The sequence below is a fragment of the Coregonus lavaretus genome (genome assembly GCF_964263955.1).
Source record: "Coregonus lavaretus genome assembly, chromosome: 19".
In the NCBI taxonomy this organism is placed as follows: Eukaryota; Metazoa; Chordata; class Actinopteri; order Salmoniformes; family Salmonidae; genus Coregonus; species Coregonus lavaretus.
The window spans coordinates 8414308-8430332 of NC_140006.1; the positions used below are offsets into that span (position 1 = coordinate 8414308).

At 43.5% G+C, this 16025-nt stretch overlaps 1 protein-coding gene across 1 annotated transcript in view; it reads left to right on the forward strand.

The window, feature by feature from the left end:
* Positions 1–6663: 6663 nt before the first annotated feature.
* The window catches only part of LOC311147039 (zinc finger E-box-binding homeobox 1-like), a 98851-nt gene continuing 89489 nt past the window's right edge, over positions 6664–16025 (forward strand). Inside the window, exon 1 of the mRNA XM_084183646.1 lies at positions 6664–6742. Within this exon, the coding sequence (XP_084039772.1) occupies positions 6685–6742 (58 nt within the window). The 5' untranslated portion in view covers positions 6664–6684. The remainder of the gene's footprint in view (positions 6743–16025) is intronic.

Here is a 16025-nt window from a genome sequence, read left to right on the forward strand (position 1 = left end):
TATTTGAGATTCTTCAAATAGCCACCCTTTGCCTTAATGACAGCTTTGCACACTCTTGGCATTCTCTCAACCAGCTTCATGAGGAAGTCACCTGGAATGCATTTCAATTAACAGGTGTGCCTTCTTAAAAGTTCATTTGTGGAATTTATTTCCTTCTTAATGTGTTTGAGCCAATCAACAGTGTTGTGACAAGGTAAGGGGGGTATAGTCCCCTGTAGCTCAGTTGGTAGAGCATGGCGCTTGCAACACCAGGGTTGTGGGTTCGTTTCCCACGGGGGGCCAGTATGAAAATATATGCACTCACTAACTGTAAGTCGCTCTGGATAAGAGCGTCTGCTAAATGACTAAAATGTAAATGTATACACAAGATAGCCCTATTTGGTAAAAGACCAAGTCTATATTATGGCAACAACAGCTCAAATAAGCAAAGAGAAATGACAGTCCATCATTACTTTAAAACATGAAGGTCAGTCAATGCCGAACATTTCAAGTACTTTGAAAGTTTCTTCAAGTGCAGTCGCAAAAACCATCAAGTGCTATGATGAAACTGGCTCTCATGAGGACAGCCACAATGGAAGACCCAGGGTTACTTCTGCTGCAGAGGATAAGCTCATTAGAGTTACCAGCCTCAGAAATTGCAGCCCAAATAAATGCTTCACAGAGTTCAAGTAACAGACACATCTCAACATCAACTGTTCAGAGAAGACTGTGTGAATCAGGCCTTCATGGTTGAATTGCTGCAAAGAAACCACTACTAAAGGACACCAATAAGAAGAAGAGACTTGCTTGGGCCAAGAAACACGAGCAATGGACATTTCACCAGTGGAAATGTGTCCTTTGGTCTGGAGTCCAAATTTGAGATTTTTGGTTCGAACTGCCGTGTCTTTGTGAGACGTGGTGTGGGTTAACGGATGATTTCCGCATGTGTAGTTCCCACCGTAAAGCATGGAGGAGGAGGTGTTATGGTGTGGGGGTGCTTTGCTGGTGACACTGTTTGTGATTTATTTAGAATTCAAGGCACACTTAACCAGCATGGCTACCACAGCATTCTGCAGCGATATGCCATCCCATCTGGTTTAGGCTTAGTGGGACTATCATTTGTTTTTCAACAGGACAATGACCCAACACACCTCCAGGCTGTGTAAGGGCTATTTTACCAAGAAGGAGAGTGATGGAGTGCTGCATCAGATGACCTGGCCTCCACAATCCCCCGATCTCAACCAAATTGAGATGGTTTGGGATGAGTCGGACCTCAGAGTGAAGGAAAAGCAGCCAACAAGTGCTCAGCATATGTGGGAACTCCTTCAAGACTGTTGGAAAAGCAATCCAGGTGAAGCTGGTTGAGAGAATGCCAAGAGTGTACAAAGCTGTCATCAAGGCAAAGGGTGGTTATTTGAATAATCTCAAATATAAAATATATTTTGATTTGTTTAACACTTTTTTTGGTTAATACATGATTCCATATGTGTTATTTCATAGTGTTGATGTCTTCACTATTATTCTACAATGTAGAAAATAGTAACAACAAAGAAAAACCCTTGAATGAGTAGGAGTTTTAAAACTTTTGACCGGTAGTGTACAATGATACTCTACACAATGACTGCTTGTTTTGTCACTTAAACTGAAATTAGGCGAACTATTAGAATTTTAGCAACCAGGAAATGGCACAGCGATTTTGGCATAGTGCACCTTTAAACACTGAGGATATCATACAGTATATTTAAATGGTCTTTACTTTTATCTCTATTTATCTCTGTTGAAGTATCTCTGTAAAGGCTGCGCTAGGACATCCTTCCAATTGTTCCTTAATTGCTGGTCATTAAGGGTGGTAAGGGTAGGTAACAACACATCTGCCAAGCTGATCCTCAACATGGGGGCCCCTCAGGGGTGCGTGCTTAGTCCCCTCCTGTACTCCCTGTTCACCCACGACTGTGTGGCCAAGCACGACTCCAACACCATCATTAAGTTTGCTGACGACACAACAGTGGTAGGCCTGATCACAGACAACGATGAGACAGCCTATAGGGAGGAGGTCAGAGTCCTGGCAGTGTGGTGCCAGGACAACAACCTCTCCCTCAACGTGAGCAAGACAAAAGGAGCTGATCGTTGACTACAGGAAAAGGAGGGCCGAACATGTCCCCATTCACATCGAAGGGGCTGTTGAGAGTTTCAAGTTCCTTGGTGTCCACATCACCAACAAACTATAATGATCCAAACACACCAAGACAGTCGTGAAGAGGGCACGACAACGTATTTTCCCCCCCAGGAGACTGAAAAGATTTGGCATGGGTCCCCAGATCCTCAAAAAGTTATACAGCTGCACCATCGAGGGCATCCTGACCGATTGCATCACAATCTGGTATGGCAACTGCTCGGTATCCGACCATATGGCGCTACAGAGGGTAGTGCGTATGGCCCAGTACATCACTGGGGCCAAGCTTCCTGCCATCCAGGACCTATTTACTAGGCAGTGTCAGAGGAAGGCCCAAATAATGGTCAAAGACTCCAGTCACCCAAGTCATAGACTGTTCTCTCTGCTACTGCACGGCATGCGGTACCGGATTGCCAAGTCTACGTCCAAAAGGCTCCTTAACAGCTTCTACACCCAAGCCATAAGACTGCTGAACAATTAATCAAATGGCCACCCGTGTCACACCCTGATCTGTTTCACCTATCTTTGTGATTGTCTCCACCCCCCTCCAGGTGTCGCCCATCTTCCCCAGTATCCCCAGTGTATTTATACCTGTGTTCTCTGTTTGTCTGTTGCCAGTTCATTTTGTTTCGTCAAGCCTACCAGCGGTTTTCCCCTTGCTCCTGTCTTTCTTAAGTTCCTGTTTTCTAGTTTTCCAGGTTTTGACCATTCTGCCTGCCCTGACCCTGAGCCTGCCTGCCGTTCTGTACCTTGTCACACCACCCTGGATTATTGACCTCTGCCTGCCCTGACCCTGAGACTGCCTGCCGTTCTGTACCTTTTGGACTCTGATCTGGATTACTGACCTCTGCCTGACCTTGACCTGTCATTTGCCTGCTCCCTGTTTTTTAAATAAAATGTTGTTACTTCGACACTGTTTGCATCTGGATCTTCTCCTGAAACGTGATAACCCGTATTATTTACATTGACACCCCTCCCCCCTTTGTTTTTACACAGCTGCTACTCGCTGTTTATTATCTATGCATAGTCACTTTACCCCTACCTACATGTACAAATTACCTTAACTAACCTGTCCCCCCCCCACACATTGACTCGGTACCGGTACCCCCTGTATATAACCTCGTTTTTGTTATTTTATTGTGTTACTTTTTATTATATTTTTTACTTTAGTTTATTTAGTAAATATTTTCTTAACTCTTTCTTTAACTGCATTGTTGGTTAAGGGCTTGTAAGTAAGCATTTCACGGTAAGGTCTACATCAAATAAAATTGTATTTGATTTGATGTATTCAATACTACTCTATAACAAGAGCTGCCTGCAGTTGCCTATGGACCGGACCATGCATTGTCACTAGGGCCGTGCACAGACCTTTCAGGTGGCAGGCGCTCAAAATTAAAAAAGGGCACCCCTCCCCCTTAAATGTTTTTTATATCATAATTCATGCTAGTTAGCTAGCTCAATTTATTTTACTGATTGGGATTTACCTCATGTCTTTCTGCCTCTCTCTGCTGCGTGTATCAGCCAACTAGACAGAATATTGATGATGATTTAAGCTAAATCATGTGTTATCAAGTGTTAATCAAATGTTATGCTGCTATGGCAGTACTGTTGATATTCAAACAAGGTAGCTAGCTACACACACTCGACTGGTGAACGCATCTCTCAAGCCATGCATGTTTGGATACAGGGCACCATTCGGGGCAGACTGGGAATAAGGTACAGAGAGAGACCCAGGAGCGCTGTTATGGCTCTGCGTGAGAACAGGAGGACCAGGCGTGACAGATGTGCTCTGATTTAGACAATAGCTCCCTGCTCATTCAATGCTGTTTTCCTCCCCTTGTAGTTTAGATTGCAGCCAAATTGTGTATTAATATTAAATATTTTGGATGATGTAATCTAGCACCTGGCAGTTAAACCTGGGTTACATTCAATACTTATTTGATTCGTTGAACATAAACAAAAGTTTTCACGCAAGAAGATACCTCCAGAGATGGTCTCCTGGGGGTGGGGGTGGTAAAGCCTCATGGGGGAGACTGGTGAGTGGTTTGTTGCTGTCATCAGCGGGTAGGAAGTGACTTCATCTTGACCTGTGAACTAGAAATGTTGTTAAAGTTCGTTTCCCAAGGGGGGGGCAGTATGAAAATGTATGCACTCACTAACTGTAAGTCGCTCTGGATAAGAGCGTCTGCTAAATGACTAAAATGTAAAAAATGTATAAAGTTAATAGATATTTTCGGTTACTAGACTGTTTAAAGGGGCACTCTGCAGTTGAGTTGGTACATCAATTGTTTTACTTATAAATTAATGATATGTACCCATTGATTCTTGAAGAATGTAACTTATAAATGCCTCATGAGCTTAGTTCAACTGGCGTACCCCATCAGAACCCAATGTTTGTAAACAAAGTAAATGTAAACATCCATTAGCACTGTCTTTGAATTAGAGAGTGGTTACATTTCTCCAGCCCTATCACTCAGCTTTTTACTAAAATAGGGGCGGGGACCTGCTTTGTTATTGTTTCAACTGCTGATTGCTGCTTTAAAACAGATTTGCTCAAAATGAAAAATAAGACAACTTGAATCATGTCATCATACCGGGTTCAGTGCTGTGAAAAATGAAACCTTAGATGCATGCCAAAAATGTAAAGTGAAGATGGATATAAAATGCATATAGGCCTAAAAGCTGAAATAGAATGAAACATTCTGTAAAGTGTATATGTCATGCACTGTCCTGGAACTGACATAGGCCTATCTAAGGGGCATGATGAACAGTCTAGATCAGGGTTTCCCAAACTCGGTCCTCAGGACCCCAAGCGGAGCACGTTTTGGTTTTTGCCCTAGCACTACACAGCTGATTCAAATAATAAACTAATCATTAAGCTTTGATCATTTGAATCAGCTGTGTAGTGTTAAGGCAAAAACCAAAACGTGCAGCCCTTTGGGTCCCGAGGACTGAGTTTGGGAAACGCTGGTCTAGATGAACATTCTAGACTAGCTGACTTTGAAAGGAAAGGCATGTAACATATACAGCACCTGGCAAGTCCAGGTTCAGTCCGAAACCTGATAGTCGTCAGGTACAAGAATAGCTTGATGGGCCTGCAGTCTGGAAGCTGCTCTTGTGACCGGTAACAAACTGTCATTGAACTTATGGCTGCTTGTCCCTGTTGAGGAAAGGAGTGTAGCCTTCCTGTGTACTCTTGTTTGAAGAGACAAACCTTGATCGCTGCACATGACTGTGTCTCTTGTTGCCTCTATCTTACCTCTCTCAGGTTGGCCATCATAAGAATGTAGGCCTAAATCAGAATTTGTTCTTAATTGACTTGTCTGGTTAAATTAATGGTTAAAAAAAATATATATATATCTATCTATCTGGGTTAGGCTTATGCAAGACATGTGATACAGTGATAGCAGTCTGAATCTGGACAGTTGAAGAGAGAGAAAAAAAAGTATGTCTATAAAGCCAGGAATCCTGCATATGTCATATTTCCTCATGCTTAGTGAGAACAGCAGGTCTATTCTCTGTGTACAGCATCACATCTCAGAGGATGCATCCCAAATGGCACTATATTCCCTATATAGTGCACTAGTTTTGACCAGAGCCCTATGGAGCCCTTGTGAAAAGTGCACTATAAGAAATAGTGTGCCATTTGAGGCGCCTCCAGCTACTCAACCCATGACTGTCCACATATCACATAACATCCTGGTTTCTCACTTTCACTGGAAGTAAAGACACAAGCCAAAGACATAGGTCCCAAAAGTGCTGTCTGTGTTAAAAAACTACATTATTATCATATTATTTTATATTCATAATAATAATTGTGTTATTATCATTATTATAATCAGGCTATCATACTTTTCATAATTGTTATTATCAATTTCATCATGATCATAATAATGTATAAATAGTGCATTTGGTGCCATCAAACGTGTTACGAAACTGTGTGTGTGTGTTACAAAACGGTTATAGAGCAGCCTACTTGAAGCGTGGTCGTGTGGCAGCAACAGTCCGGCATTTAAGGGGTTAATGCTCTGTCACGTGAACTGTTCCCTGTCGCTGGAAGTATTTCCAAAATAAGAGTTTATAATTGTAGCAGCCTAATGATGGACTGTCTGTTACCTGTCAAAATGTTACCTGTTTTCAAAACACCTTGCCATATCCATGTTCTAATTTTGACCATGCATCTTATATTTTCGGCAACAGGAGCAAACGATCAAGAGTCCGGCGAAAGCAAAAGCTCGGGGTGGACAATGTGCTGCCAGTAGGAAAATGGGCCATGCGCTATGGTGTTATCAGTGGGGGAAACACTCTTTTCACGCAACTCCGATACGGAAGTGACTTCTTCGTAGCATGTTAGAACTTACGCTGCAGGTTAGGAGACTGGAGAAGGTGATGTCGTAAAGCAGAGAGTGTCGTAAACCAGGTGCAGCGGAGGGAGGGAGGTGGAGTGGAGAGAGGAGTGGGGTACGGGGGGAGGTGGCGAGAGAGGAGGTGACTCGCTCCGGCAGGCAGTATTCAGACAGAGCGAAAGGATCATGGCGGATGGCCCCAGGTGTAAGCGCAGAAAACAGGCGAACCCGAAGAGGAATAACGGTAAGTCAAACTCCGTAAACCGACGGGAAACGATTCAGTGAGATGGACTACGTACTTTTGTGTTCATTCAACTGTGTTCGCCGACTTTGGGACTTTTCTGAACCACGTTTTATGGAGTTGAAGTGCTGGAAAGTAGTACGTATATTCCAATGTGGTGTATACCGTTATACCTGGCTCGCTTCTCTCTCCTCCTAGCGCAGCGGCACTGCTCGAGCGTACCGTTATACGCAACTCTCATCCGGTGGATTTGAGTGAGCGCCTGATTTTGTTCCTCAATCCAATTTTCTTTTAGGTTCACTTTTCACCTTGTTTTTCTAAGAGACAAGATGCAATGTGTTATATTTGTAAACAGAAATCCTGTCGTTTGCTACGCTTTTGCTAAAAAAAAACTTCTAAGCTAACAGGCTAGCAGTTTGCTAACTTGCTGTCCCAGCCATGCAGCCACCTGATATTTTACTAAAAAATTACGAGATAACGGTAAGAGCTAGTCGGTCTTATTTTGCTACCGGTAGCAGAGTTATTTGAATGCATAGTATATTCCGCCATTTGCCTTTGTAGACTAACTAGTTGCATGTCAATCTGGACTTGCATTAGGCCTATATTTTAGCTAAATAAAATACATTTAATCGGGATTGTGTTGTGACTTGGGCAGCAACCCCTTCCATTAGCTGCACGCAACACTGTTTGATGCATTGTTGTCGAGGGGTTTGCTAAGGTAGGAGAGCTGTGTTGTACAAAGTATTGTCTTATTATTCCACTTTTGTTAATTTAGATTTGAATACATCACACTCAGGCTTCTCGTGGTCTCCTTTTTAGGTAGCATAACATTGTTTTGGTCAGAGCTGATCCATTTTTTACTCTACATTTTACTCCTCAAATGTAGTTTGTTGAATAGCTTGTGATGATTTTAATTTGTGGAAGAGAAGCTGATATATTGTCTAGGCTAGTATTTACCTGTTATGCTGGGTGGTGCAAGCAATGCAGGAAAGAAATGGGCGTTACACAGCCCATAGCCTTCCTATGTGTGTGAGCAACTGCTGCAGTCTATATAAGGAATCTAGTTATGCAGCAACAACGGCGCAGCCTGGACATTCTGTCTAACGACCCAAACTTCACGTGAATGAAAGGTAACAGAACATAATATACTGCACGAGAGGAATTTTAAATGTAATAGTTCAATTGCTGCAGGAACATAAACAGGCTAATGATGCTCAGTTTGCTAAATTAACAAAAAAACACCATATAAAATACACAACATTATACCTACAAGAGCATAGAACGGCCATTTATATTTTCAATGTAGCCTAATTATTCACTTGATTTTATGAAATTTGTCTTCAGATTATTGTAGGTTGGATTCCACTTTAGATTTGATCAGCAAAGAGTAGCTCCCTCTCATTGGAGGGCGTCTTACCTGTGTTCTACCTACCCTCCTCACTTTCACTCTACCTACCGGCCAATACAATCTTATAGGGAGTACCGTTATACGAGTAGTGAGATGAGGGCTGGAAACGGAAAGCACCTTTTCCTGTGGCCGCTGACGACACGAGATATGACACAGAGCTGAGCGCCGTGCCGCCCAGGCAGCGTCCGTGCGCAGGCAGGAGCCATCAACATGTTCACCTGAACAGGGAAAACGGGGCTCGCAAATGTCCTCCTATAAAACCCTACCTGCGGCATTTATCTTTACAGTATTATAGGCACAGCTTGCGGAAAAGTATTTGTTTATTTTAAACCTATCTTCATTCTAGAGCAGACGAGGGAAAAGACTCCAATATACGCTGCAGCAAATGGCAACTTGTGCAGGTAGAAAAACATTATGGTTGTTTAGTTTACCCGTGTATATCAGCGATAGTAGATTCGTGGTTTCTCACTGTTGGTTTTGTTCTCGCGGGTTTTTTTCACCCACGAACATGCATGATGATGTCCAATTTGTTGATGTTTGATTATGAGGGTTTCTGTTCCGTTATTTTTCTTTTGTCGAAACAAGGGATGTATAATCTACTCTAGTGTAGCCTACCGCCCTGTGTGTGTCGCCGTGCAGGCAAGGGAAGAATAGGTTGTGACGGAAAAGGAAAGTGGTGCATAAGGTGGTTGAGAATTCGAATGACTCCGCTATTTCCAGTAATAGATAGCAATACTGTGAAACAGATAGCACACCCCTAAATGTTTTCCATCTATTGTTTTCAATTATATTGTTATGCAATTTCCGAGTGGGTCGATGGAATGGAATGGCGGTGTGTACCGTTACTGCAGTGAAGGCGGGGCTGCTGCTTTTTATGTTATGAGACGGCCAGGTATGCAAGGTGATGCAACACCTATAAAGGTGCCTCGAACTATATCGTTTTTAAATTACTGGGTCATTTTTATTGTTTTAATATATATCCAGTCTATTCGATCACGTGTCATTTATGATAGCAAGGCATGTTTAGTGTTATTCTATAACGGGCAAGGCTCATTTGACGGTTGACCGCGGGCCATAGGGTTGGGGTGCAAGTCTTCATGGTATTTTATTTTAGCCTACACCTTATGTTTTAAACCCTTTAGTGTTATTTTTGTCATTCTGTAATTTTATATGGTTAGAAAAATAAACATTGTCCTGCTTTTATTAATAATATGCGTTAGGCCTACATTTGAAATAATTAATTACATATTTTACTGATGTGATATGTTTACGTTATTGATGTGTAATAATGGAAAATAACAGTGTTATTTCATGAAGCTCTCCCTCTCAAAATATGTTAGAGCAGGCAGGGTGTCACGTGGTGTCTCTCCTCCATACATGGGGGGGTGGGGGGGGATGTTTTCATCACCTTGATGCTGTTTCTTCTCGGGTACTTGAATCTTGTAGTTAAGCTGCTATTTCCATCTTGTAGCCAATTATGGTATCATAGCCTACTTCAGATTTTGGGATTTATTCTACCAGTTGTTGGAGAGACTAGTATGCAAGCACATTGATGTGTGTGTGTGCATGTGTGAGCAAGACCTCCTGCTAAGTTACAGTTGATAGGATCCAAGGCTGCTCAGTGCCCTGCCTTGACAGATGAAGGTCTGGGCTGCATCCCAAATGGCACCTTATTCCCTATATAGTGCACTATATAGGGAATAGGGTGCCATTTGAGACACAGTCCTGATATTACGCCCCATGCAGCTGTAAACATCAGGGCGTCAGGTTCAGCAACTGGCAGCAAGGAGGACGGTGTGTGTGTGTGTGTCCTGGCCGGGTTAAACAGGTGCTGGTCATCCCTAAGTGTGCTGCTTTTGTCACGCCTCTCTGTGAGGCTGTAAATTTAACACTACAATTTGGGAATAGAGGAATGTGGGCTCGTGTTAACATATCTCACTGTATAAACACAGTCTTCTCAGCCCTGGCTCTGTAGCTGCTTAGGATTTCACTGTCTACGTCCCAAATGGCACCATAGTATTCCCTATGTAGTGCACTACTTTTGATGGAGTGAGTTTACAAAACAATGTCTAGATATTAATTATTTAACAGTATGTTTTGAGTATTTAAATGAAAGCCATTCTACTTTGACTTTGATGTAACGGCAACTGGCAGCTGGCTAAATGGGCCTAGTAGATTATAAAAGGGGCTAATTCACACTTTCAGTGGCAGTGATTTGCCACAGTAGCCCTGACAGTGTTGATTGACCTGTGACCAGACCCATAAAATGTCACTTTCCACTTATCCTAGACCCTAAGGGTGTGTGTGTGTATAAATATGTGTGTATATATGTGTGCGTGCGTATGTGTCCCTTTAATGAAATGGTCCTGAGGAATGACAAAGCACTACAGGATGTCCTAGGCCTAAACCCCACATCTCCACTTTTATGGTAAAGGGGTGGGGCATCTAGACTGGGGGAAGGGGCTGCTGTGACTAATGCGTGTGTGTGTGTGTGTGTGTGTTTAGAAAGGTGGGAAATGGCTCCTTTCCCCTGGGCTTTGCTTAACAACATGGCCTCCTCTTGTTCAGATTTACATGAATTAATGTGTAAAGGAGCAAGGCTTAAAGGAAAACTCCACCCCAAAAAACGATATTTTGGTATTTGTTTCATTTTGGGACTATATCAATAATGGACTAACGAAACAAATACCAAAATATAGTTTTTTGGGGTGGAGTTTTCCTTTAAGCACGTGTTCCCTATTGTGAGTATTTTGTGTTGTAATGAAATGACCTAGCCACCAGCCAGATAACACTTATGTTATTACCGTGCAGCTTGTTTGTGAGAGATGACTTAATTATTCAGATGAAATAGGCTAATGTAGGCTATTATTGTGTATCAGGTTTACAGGAACATTTATATCCATGTTAACAATCCTAAATACTCAAGTGATACAAAATATGGAACTGCAGCGTCGTATTCATCAGTGCACACTGTAACAAAATGTTTTGCAACAGAAAAACGAAAACAAGGGTTCCTTATTGGACACATTCAGATAGCCTAGTAGTCCCTCCCTGTTTCGGTTTTGGTTTAGTTCCTAGTGAATAAACATAGGCTAATTCTGAACCCTCTGAAAGAGATCTCATCCAGGTGTGGGCCTAGTTCTAATGTCCCGTCAGCTAGGCTGTGATCAGTGTTTTACGCTGTTACCAGAACAGTATAGGCCTAGGTAGGCCTTTATAATGTCAAACTATAGGCTTATCTTAACTCAGAGGAAGTACAGTTGGAATGATTTGAGAGCGGGTTGGACTGATTTCTTACAGAGGCCACCACGTTATTGTTTGAGAAACTTCATTCCAGAAATAACATGTTTTTCTTCTCTCTCTCTCACACACTAGCTTCATTCAGTCACCTGAATACCAGCAATAGCCTATAGGTGCATTAATGGATCTTGTGATGACTGTTGCTTAGGTAAGCTATTGTGTGCTGAGGCTTTAGAGTGAAAGAAGGCCCAAGTGTAAGCTATGTCCCAAATGACACTTTATTCCCTTTATAGTGGGAATATATTGGGCCCTGGTCAAAAGTAGTGCACAATATAGGGAATAGGGTGCCAGTTTGGACTCATCCCTAGTTACCTTTGCCATTGACTGGCCTCCCTCCTACCTCTAAAGTGTGAGGCAGAAGAAAGAGTCCATTCACAGGCACTACTGAGAAGGGGGAACTCTCTTTCTTTCACACTCGGCAGGTGGGAAACCCTCTCCTTATTTTCACCAGCTCATTTGCATATCCTCCCATTCTCTTTATTATGGAAGCCTCTGCAAATAATACAGAGTTAGAGAGGCACTCTACTCCAGGAAGTTATGAAATCATTTGAAATCTCACCAGCTAAGCCTAGGCCCTTAGCCCCTCTGGGCATATGTCTTTTGTAGCCTACGGGCTACTGCTGGCGTGTGGTGGGTCTGACGGATTTCAAATCCTCTCTGGTGGTGGTCATTGAAATACAGTAGTTTCTGTTGTGATATCTGTTATAAATAGACAGGTCATTTGTCTTCACTAACAGGGTTCACTAACATTATCGCAAAACCATAATACAGTACAGTAATAAGGAGAGGCTAGGACTCAGTGTTTGAGTGGGATGGCTGGGGAGTTGACAGTACAGAGGAGCTGTAATGTAGTCTAATGAGGGATCATTATCTAGTGCTAACAGCAGCTATGGTGGTTTTGGTGCTGCTATCTGCTGAGTTATGAGCATGAGAGAAAGGTGGAGGGAGGGAAACTAAAGGAGAGGTGGGGGAGAGAGAGACAGAAGGAGAGAGAGAAAGGTGGGTGGGCGGAGGGAGAGAGAGAGACCTCCCAGCAGCAGGCACCTTTGCCTCAGCCCAGCCGCTTTCTGTTGTGTCCAAAATGGCACCCAATTCCCTATATAGTGCACTACTTTTGCATGGGCCCTGGTCAAAAGTAGTGCACTACATAGGGAATAGGGTACCATTTTGGACGAAGATCTTGTCTCTGAGGAGGACATTAATCAGGGCCAGACAGGTGGCTGAGGGGTACTGTACTCTACAAAGAGGCCCCTGGGAGTGTGTGTGTGTGTGTGTGTGTGTGTGTGTGTGTGCGTGTGTGCGTGCGTGTACGTCAGTATTAAGAATACTAGAAAGGTTTGTTGTTTTGGAGCAGATTGATGATCGAAAGACATGGCCTAATATGGGTTAATGTTGCAGTGTGTGCGTGCAGAGTATACTATCTGTGTGTGTGTGCACGCAATTCAGAGGTGATGTGAGCAGAGGGTGTGTCAGGGGAGGCTGTGTTGATGGTGGGTGGGTGTGTGTGTGTGTCAGGGTAGGCTGTGTTGATGGTGGGTGTGTGTGTGTCAGGGGAGGCTGTGTTGATGGTGGGTGGGTGTGTGTGTGTGTGTCAGGGGAGGCTGTGTTGATGAGGCTGTTAGGAGAAAGCTTTGAGACGCTGGTCCCTGTGTATGTCTACTGTGTGTGTCTTCTTTGTCTGAAAGAAACCCACAATGGGTGAACAGTGGGCTAATGACTAAGGGGCCCTGGACCCGGTTTCATAAAAAATCTTGTCTCACTTAGGTGATTGGGCCTGGGTACGGAGTTTCCCCTATATATATATCTCTCTCAGTCTCCACACAATATTGTGGTTGTTGTTTTTGTTGTTGTTTTGGTTTACCTTCCTGCTGAGTGGATAAGATCTGGAACACTTGCTCTCTCTCCTGTATCCTGGAGAATACCATACGCTCTGTGCCAGCAGCTCTCCTTAGTTCCTGAAGTGTATGTGCGCCCCAAATGCCACCCTATTTTCTATGTAGTGCACAATTTTTTTACCAGGGCCCAGGGTGCCATTTGCGATTTATCCGATGTTTGCCCTGAGCTCACTCACAGTCTAATTTCACAGTCAAGGGCCAAGTAATTGCCAAAGACTCCAGCCACGCAAGCCATAAAATGTTCACTCTGCTACCGTCCAGCAAACGGTACTGGAGCATCGGCTCTCGGACCAACAGGCTCCGAGACAGCTTCTACACCCAAGCCATAAGACTGCTAAATAGCCAGACTGCTAAATGGTCAGTAAAGGGTACCTAAACTATCTGACTCTGTCTTGCACTGACCCTACGCACACTCACTAGACTATATATACACACCATATACACACTCACACACACTACATTGACACTCCCTCACAAAACCCACAAACATTCACATACACTACATACACACACACATACATAACACACACACGCAGACCGACACAACATAAACACACATACATACACACTTTTACACTCATCATTTGCTGCTGCTGCTCTGTTCTTTATTTTACTCTTATTATTATCTATCCTGGTGCCTAGTCACTTTACCCTGCCTTCTTGTACATATCTACCTCACAAACTGTACCTCGTACCTCTGCACATTGATCTGGTACTGGCACTCCCTGAATATAGCTCCAGTCTTGTGTACTTTCTTGTGTTACTATTTTTCAACTCTGCATTGTTGGGCTCGTAAGCAAGCATTTCACGGTAAAGTCTACACCACATTGTATTCGGTGCATGTGACAAATACAATTTTATTTTATTTTTATGTCCTTGTAGTTAAATCAAATCACATCACACAACCATCAAGCGCTATGATGAAACTGGATCTCATGAGGACCGCCACAGGAATGGAAGACCCAGATTTACCTCTGCTGCAGAGGATAAGTTCATTAGAGTTACCAGCCTCAGAAATTGCAGCCCAAATAAATGCTTCACAGAGTTCAAGTAACAGACACATCTCAACATCAACTGTTCGGAGGAGACTGTGTGAATCAGGATTTCATGGTCGAATTTCTGCAAAGAAACACGAATAAGAAGAAGAGACTTGCTTGGGCCAAGAAACACGAGCAATGGACATTTCACCAGTGGAAATGTGTCCTTTGGTCTGGAGTTCAAATTTGAGATTTTTGGTTCGAACTGCCGTGTCTTTGTGAGACGTGGTGTGGGTTAACGGATGATTTCCGCATGTGTAGTTCCCACCGTAAAGCATGGAGGAGGAGGTGTTATGGTGTGGGGGTGCTTTGCTGGTGACACTGTTTGTGATTTATTTAGAATTCAAGGCACACTTAACCAGCATGGCTACCACAGCATTCTGCAGCGATATGCCATCCCATCTGGTTTGGGCTTAGTGGGACTATCATTTGTTTTTCAACAGGACAATGACCCAACACACCTCCAGGCTGTGTAAGGGCTATTTTACCAAGAAGGAGAGTGATGGAGTGCTGCATCAGATGACCTGGCCTCCACAATCCCCTGACCTCAACCAAATTGAGATGGTTTGGGATGAGTTGGACCGCAGAGTGAAGGAAAAGCAGCCAACAAGTGCTCAGCATATGTGGGAACTCCATCAAGACTGTTGGAAAAGCATTCCAGGTGAAGCTGGCTGAGAGAATGCCAAGAGTGTGGAAAGCTGTCGTCAAGGCAAGGGGTGGCTATTTGAAGAATCTCAAATATTAAATATATTTTGATTTGTTTAACACTTATTTTGTTACTACATGATTCCATATGTGTTATTTCATAGTTTTGATGTCTTCACTATTCTTTTACAATGTAGAAAATAGTAAAAATAAAGAAAAACCCTTGAATGAGTAGGTGTGTCCAAACTTTTGACTGGTACTGTATGTGACGAGTAAAAAAAGTTTGTGCAAAAAGGGTCAATGCAGATAGTCCGGGTAGCTATTTGGTTAACTATTTCACTAACTATTTAGCAGTCTTATGGCTTGGGGGTAGAATCTGTTCAGGCTCCTATTGGTTCCAGACTTGTGCATCGGTACCGCTTGCCGTGCGGTAGCAGAGACAACAGTCTATGACTTGGGTGGCTGGAGTCTTTGACAATTGTCAGGGCCTTCCTCTGACACCGCCTGGTATAGAGGTCCTGGATGGCAGGGAGCTCAGCCCCAGTGATGTACTGGGCCATCCGCACTATCCTCTGTAGCGCCTTGCGGTCGGATCCCAAGCAGTTACCATACCAAGCGGTGATGCAGCCAGTCAAGATTGTCTCAATGGTGCAGCTGTATAACGTTTTGAGTATCTGAGGGCCCATGCCACATTTTTTCAGCCTCCTGAGGGGGAAGAAGCGTTGTCGTGCCCTCTTCACGACTGTGTTGGTGTGTTTGGATCATGATAGATCTTTAGTGATGTGGACACCGAGGAACTTGAAATGCTCGACCCGCTCCACTCCAGCCCAGCATGAATTTGGCTCCCCTATCACTAGTGAGAGCCCAGTCCACCTCCACACCTCCCTACAGCTCCCTACTTAGGCCTAACTATACACCTGGCAGTTTGTGCCTGTGTGCGTGTGTGTGTGCTCACAGGTTTGCGTGTGTGTGTGTGATGTCAGGGAGGGAGGAGGTGGGTC